Source organism: Papilio machaon, chromosome 5, assembly GCF_912999745.1.
Source record: "Papilio machaon chromosome 5, ilPapMach1.1, whole genome shotgun sequence".
Taxonomy (NCBI): Eukaryota; Metazoa; Arthropoda; class Insecta; order Lepidoptera; family Papilionidae; genus Papilio; species Papilio machaon.
The window spans coordinates 4,836,371-4,843,394 of record NC_059990.1 but is presented as its reverse complement, the minus strand read 5'-3'; the positions used below and the strand labels follow the sequence as shown (position 1 = coordinate 4,843,394).

At 32.3% G+C, this 7,024-nt stretch overlaps 1 protein-coding gene across 1 annotated transcript; it reads right to left on the bottom strand.

Moving 5' to 3' along the window:
• Nucleotides 1-1,587: 1,587 nt before the first annotated feature.
• Nucleotides 1,588-6,476, bottom strand: LOC106708659. Its single transcript, XM_014500195.2, has 9 exons — nt 6,230-6,476; nt 5,713-5,784; nt 4,783-5,033; nt 4,546-4,694; nt 4,255-4,432; nt 4,012-4,176; nt 3,727-3,921; nt 3,147-3,242; nt 1,588-3,068 (listed from the first exon to the last, which is right to left on the bottom strand). Exons 1-9 carry the CDS (start codon nt 6,312-6,314, stop codon nt 1,734-1,736), a joined length of 2,526 nt encoding a protein of 841 aa, XP_014355681.2. The 5' UTR covers nt 6,315-6,476; the 3' UTR covers nt 1,588-1,733.
• Between the last annotated feature and the right edge of the window lie 548 nt (nt 6,477-7,024).

Sequence of the window (7,024 nt, the reverse complement as noted above, 5' to 3'; positions counted from 1 at the left end):
AAGTTTTTTTTTTAAAGTAAAAAAAGGAAAACTAGAATATTGGTAATGATTTAGAGATATGAATAAAAATACAGACCCATTGGTCACTCACCAATCAATTGGTCATCAATTGGTCAATCCCACTCACCCTGATGAAGAGCCCCGAAGGGCTCGAAACTAGTCGGTGACGACACCGGGTATCGGGTAAGTTAGACCCATTGGTGTTAAAGTCTTATTAATAAAAACATCACAGTCAAACGACAAAATAAAATAAAAAATAGAATTTCCTTTTTGAACCTAAACATTTATTTTGGAAATATATTGAATTATTTACTGTCAATTTGTTGCAAAAAATACCTAAAATTGTATCGCTCTCAAAAGAAATTATTTCTTCATACATGTTGTATAACATACAACAAGGTGACTAAACTGTCTGTCTGTCAACATACAAAAAAAATGTGTTTACAGTAGACCCGAGGTAATCTGACAAACATTTTGTAGAACAATGTCGGACTATCGAATTTGTCCAGATATTTATCCAAAAGAGTACCTCTGATAAATTACGGATTTTTTATGTTATACAGAAGTTACTCTGAAGTAAAAATCTTACTACACTAGAATTAACATCATTAATTTTAACAAAAATACTTACTAAAATATAGTAAATATAATGTTCGTAAGAAACGGGATTCTTACCACGATTATGCTGTTTGAGCTCCCGATATTTCGGCACAGTTGCATGCGCCATGTTCACGGGTTGACTGATGTTGTGCGGTAGTGTAAAAAATGTTAGAGGTAGCCGTATCGGTCTACCTTCTTTCTGATTCGGCGACCACTACCACTGTCCGCGTTCTCACTGCACATTAAGTCCGCACTCGATGTTATTTTTAAGAAGAATCCCGTTTCTTACGAACATTATATTTGTAAAAACCACGAAAGTTTGAAGTTATATATAAAATATAGTAACTTTACCTTAGGAATTTATTGTGTAGAAATAAATGTATGTATTTATGAAGCATGAAAATGGACATGGATTAAAAAGTGCTCCGGATTATTATTACCGCGGGTCGACTGTATCTAGATTATAACAATATTAAGTAATATTTAAAAGATTAGGGTCTAAAATTAAACTTCTGCGTAAACAATAATTATTTTTCAATTTTATGTTGAGTTAATAAAAAAGAGTTTGTTTCAAATGGAAGCAGAATCCAACATAAAGTACGATATTACATTTTTTGTATTAGCAATAAATATTACAAAAATGTATTCTTACATAAAGAACTTTAAAAAGATTACAAAAAGTAAATAATTGTTGACAATAAACATAGCGGACATTTTGATATTTAATCCTGGCAACATTGGAATACAAAACATACTTTTTCTATATACACTGAGTATAATTGAAAATAAATTGAAAAAATAACTGGTAAGTAAACATATGCAACATTTTTAATATTCAATTTTTTTTTACTTTAACTAAAATAAAAATTCGGAAAATAAATGTTGAAGTGCATTTGAAACATAAACAAAACTGTATTATCTAGATTTTCAGTACCATTTTTTTTTTTAATTACAATCTAGAAAAGCAGCTATACAATAGACTTATCATTAATAATCCAAGGCTCATTTCAAACACGAGCCTTCGCATCAATCAATCAGAAATTTGTAATATTAATTAAACTTAGAAATAATTCGCTATGTATTTTATAATTACTTATCAAATACATTTATACTAGAATTTATATGTAAAGTACTTACGATTCCTCGAGTTGTTCCGAAGCATTAGCTACGTCAGTATCTTCTAATGTGCCCGTTCCCTCGCTACTACTGTTTTTTTTTAAATCTTCATCACCTCCACTAATTTTATGATCATCTTCTTTATGTTCAGTAGTATTACAGTCGGACTGACCATCCGTCTCACCATTAAGGTCTTTATCTTTCATTTCATTCTTCAAGTGGTCGACATCAGCACTGGTCTCTTCATTCTTAACTTCCTCATCTTCACCATCATTACAGTTATGGTTTTTTAGGTCAACGTTGAAGTTACTTACGTCAACGTTAGTATTGACGACGTTCGAATCATCATTATCAAGACATTGATCAGTATCCTTTCTGTTGGCCGCTTTATCAGGACTGTTATCACTGATAGTCCCCGTTAGATCAACTTCTTGATTTTCATTGGAGTCTGACGAATTTTCATCAATAAAAATGGGATCATCATCGTCCTCGTCTAAATCTGGTAATATTTCTACGTCGTCATCCTCCTCGCTCGTATCGTTAGCGGTCGAATTGTTAGCTGTGAACTTTTTCTTTGCAATGTACTGTTTCATTTCTTTATTGACATTATGTCGCACTTCATTAAATCTACTCACTGATGTAAATAATAATCTATCCAAGGTTCTATGTAGATTTCGCATTTCATTAACAGTCCTCGTTCTTAAATACACGGTCGTCGCTTCTCTTTTCAATTTGTGAAGCCGGGACAAAGAGTACTCCAAAGCATCAACGGCATCAATCAGATTGTATCTGTACCATTCGATTGGTACGTTTAGATCGCATTCTCTGACTGATGTTTCTGACTTTCTGTTCGCTTTGCTGCTACTAACTCTTGCGTGCATGATCTCCGGCTTGCGTTTTTTACTCGAACGTGTGGACCTCGAGCTGCAGGATTTGACGGAGGAGGGCGGCGTGGTGACCTGCGACGTAGTCACTGCGCTAAGTTTGGCCGCGAACGTCGCTCCTTTAGTGGTAGCTTTCCCTTGTTTTGCTTTGTCCGTAACCGCTACGATGGTCGCAGAGTATCCTCCGGGCAATCCGGGGTTCGCATTGATCGCAAACACGCGGCCGTCCGGTAGCCGATACATCTTGTTGGATGATAAAGTCTGCGGATCGACTCGGAATTTCAAGCCACCCGTAGCTGTATTTACAGTAACGTCGGATTCCGTCATCTGAACAATATTTTCTGGAATTAATTCTGGCAAATTGTTTCCGGCGCGGGATACTAATGGCGGCACAGACGTAACCTTGGGCGCTGTGATCGGTCCAGGAGTTATACACTGAACATCATCATCCGCATTATCTTCTGTAACCTATTAAAATGAAAGCAGGAAAATGTAGTTACTTTTTAAAAGTTAAGTTAACAAATTTAACATCTGTCAAGAAATTACCTCGCACATTGGTTCCAATGGCAAATCTGGAGTGCAGACTACATCATCGTCTTGATTAGAACTGGACATTGCTGCTACAGCTGCCATGTCCAGCCCCTATTGGAATATTAGTTATAACTTCCATAAATCACAAAAAAAAAAACTAAAGTGTGAACAACTATGCAATAACTCACTAAATAAAAGATATAACACATAAATATCATAAAACAAGACAATTTTTAGTAAAACAATCAGTTTTGTAATTTCAAATTGCATTTTTTTCAACCCCACACCTCAAATCACGCAATGCGTTGCATAAAAAAAATTGTGATTTTCAATCAAAAATCAATATTTCATAAATTGCGAATATTCTTCGCGTTGCCAAACCATCAAACTGCAAAAATTTTGAGCAATACATATGAAAATAAATAAATTCAAGCACAGCAAAAAAAAAAACAGCTTTGCAATTGTGATGTCAAAATGAGAAGGGTAAACTGTTTTTTTTTTAATAAGACAAAACTTACAAAAAGTGAGATAATATCTAAAAATAAATAATTGTTGCGAAATAAAATTAAAAATAAAAAAATACTGAAATAATTACCTGTGTCAAATTATCCAATGACAAGTTGATGTTGTCATTTGATGCAATAGTAGTGTAGGGAATATTGAAGCTGCCATTATAGTGTGTACGAATTGGTATTGGTTGTCTTTGAGATTTGAAGCGGGGAATATAAACGGAGGGCATTTTTTTCTCACTTGGGAATCTTTGAGTACTTATCAAAGGCGGAGGTGTCATCTATAACAAAAAAAATTATTCGTACCAAAAATAATAATTAATTAAACGAAATCTTCAATGTATTGAATTAAAGTGGAATGAAATTCTAACCCGTATTTTTTTAACATTCTGATTAGGAATAGTTGGACCCATGCTTTGCCCAGACGCAGGAATAGCATTTTTTATTAATATTGGTTTTTGTTTGGGACTTGCGGGCCGTTTCTGTGGCTTTTTATCAGGTTTTTCATCAGGTACAATAGAAGCAAACTTTTTAACCTAAAAAAATATTATCAATGTTATACTTATTCAAACCAAGTCATTGAAATATTTACTATAATTGTACAAAAAAAGAACCTGAATAGCTGGGGATATTTTAGAAATTATAGATGCAGTAGATCTTTTGGGTGTATTTTCAGGCTCTTTCTTTTTTTCTTTCTTTTTATTTTTACTTTTGCAACATTCTGTATAGTCAATTGCACAATCCTTTTGATACAAGTCCTTTTTTTCAGGATCTTGAGTGTTGTAAGCAATTCTGAAAAAAAATATAGAAAGTGAAATTTTTTGTTAAACAAAAAAAAGTATTATTTTATATGAAATTAATTTCAAAAATTGTTTATACAAAAAGATGTATTGAGAAATAATTACTTATTTTTCTGATCACAATAGCGCAGTACTGCCCAACACATAGCTCGTATGTCCCACAGGCACTTTGAGTTGCATTTGAAACATTTCCAATCATCCATTTGTTCAATTTCTTTTATTTTAGGCGTCCCTAAGTTTCTTCTGATACATCTCTGTAAAACCATGAAATATGTCTCATTCACGTTATTTATAAAATACATATAGAACATCTGTAAAGTTTGACTCTAAATAAACATTTACCGCACAAAACACATGAGGGCAATCAGAACAGCAGTACACTTGTCCACCTTGACCGCACCAACGACAGTAGAGTTCCGATCCATCATCACCCTTTTCAAACTCTCCACTATTGTAAAAGTTATGACATGTGTGGCATACAAGAGTTCTGAGCATAGGATGTGGACGCATGCGGCTCTCGTTGCGTGCCGCACATCCTAGATGTCGATCGCATGCAGTACAATGTAATCTTTGTGTTTTAATGATGTTTAAATCTGCAAAAAATACAATACAGTCGAGTTTATAGAAAAAAAAAATTTTAGGTTAAGTTAGCCTTCTTAAGGCTTTATGGCAGATTTTATAGCTACTTGTCACATCTTTATGTTAAAATGACACTGTGACAAAATCGAAAGTTATTTGCAACTATATTAATGAAAACCAGAGATTCCGATATAACATGAAGTTATAGAGGGGACTTTGACTTTGGCAGGAATTTACTTGTGATAATTTTTACCTATGAATGTAATGCTATCTGTTAGAATATAGTCCAAACCACATATCAACATGTTTTATTTCAAAAGTTCCATTAGATGTCCTAAAATTGAAAATATTATATGATCTGAAATATATTACTTGCATAGAATATAACGTAAAATGCACAAATCTGCAACATTGATAATCATTCCTTTATGTGGCTTGTATATGTATGATACATATATGTATTTTTTAGTGCTTTTATTTAATTTTAACATTGTTTAACAACAGTAAGCTTATTACAATACTGGTATATGTAGCATGTCTGTCAAACTTGAAAACTTGAGAAAGAACCGGTGGAAAAATTTAGTTCATTATGTCCTGCACTCATATAAACGTGAGGCATATCAATTTCACTGAAAGTTCATCATGCATCATGTAAAAATAACTGCTATAATGTATAATTAAATTTTTGCTTACCTTTGTACTTTTCTTTATAATAATTCCTTTCTTCTTCTGCAATGTCATCATCAAAATCATCTTCAGTTGGATCTGAAAAATTTGTATTATTATTACTACAATTGCAAACAATATATTAAACGAGAGATGTTGTTGTTGTTTTAATAATGTTAATATTACATTGTACATTCTAATGACAAAAAAATATAAAGTAAAAAAACTCCAAAATACAACTTTAGCAGAATTATAAGCTTCCAAACAAACATACAAGTCAATTAAAAATGTATACATTAAACATTATTTTTCAAGCAGAAATAGTAAAACATGTTAAATGTAAGCCATGCAAATTCCAAAAAAAAATATTTCACCCCTAACAACTTATTACTGAACTTGTAATTATTAAAAAAATAATACTAATAATTAAATTCAATGTAAGATAAAATGCTAATTAATAAATTTTATGAGCGTATATTTCTCAATTCAATAAATATTGGACACAAATACATATTATTCGAAGAAATACACGATTAAAACATACCTGGGAAAGGCGGGAATAAAACATCTTCACTATGCACAACAACCGGCTTTTCTTCAGGGCAATCATCACTAGCATTTTCACTCATGGTAGACTTAGCTGTTTAGTAAACAAAAACATAAACCAATACTTACAATATCTATGATAGGTTTTTAAGACTATATTAACACGTACAGTAACTAACGGAAACCCTGTCAGGAAATCTTTTCTAAATTATACTAGAAATAAGAAAGATATTCGGCCATTTTGACATTACGAAAAAGACAGGAACACAGAGACAGGTAATATTTTGCCGCTACAGATTTTCACAGATACAAATAAATAATAATATTAATTTTTACAATCATTTATTAAAGCTCTGTTTCGTGATAACTGCGTTGATATTCGATTAATATTTATTGGAATGTTCCTATTTTTAACAAGATATAAAATAATATGGACTTTCATGCTTAGGTGCCATTTCATTACAAATCATCAATAACAACATGAGAAGGGAGCTAATATAATATTTAATCTCATATAAAATACTAATTTATGTCGCACTTCAATGAGGGTAAATTGTGTTTTAAATAGTGCGAAAATATAAAAGTTATGTGAACTAACAATGTCATCTTGACAGCGTCATACTTGTACCAATAACGGAGCGGCAGCTGCACGGTTTAATGCTGCCATTTTCATAATTTCGAAATTCCACAAAATTATCACGCATGACGTTACGACAACATGTAGGTTAATTTTGCTAATGCGTTTGGATGTATCAATTCTATTAGTAAGGAATTACAACAAGAATCCCGGTCG

Bases quoted from the DNA above. Each gene is read 5' to 3' on its own strand.
- LOC106708659 (XM_014500195.2), bottom strand. From the start codon at position 6,314: ATGAGTGAAAATGCTAGTGATGATTGCCCTGAAGAAAAGCCGGTTGTT. The intron at 5,785-6,229 runs GTATGTTTTAAT...CAAATTTTTCAG, and splicing joins TTTATTCCCGCCTTTCCCAG to ATCCAACTGAAGATGATTTT. The intron at 4,695-4,782 runs GTAAATGTTTAT...ATGGTTTTACAG, and splicing joins GCCCTCATGTGTTTTGTGCG to AGATGTATCAGAAGAAACTT.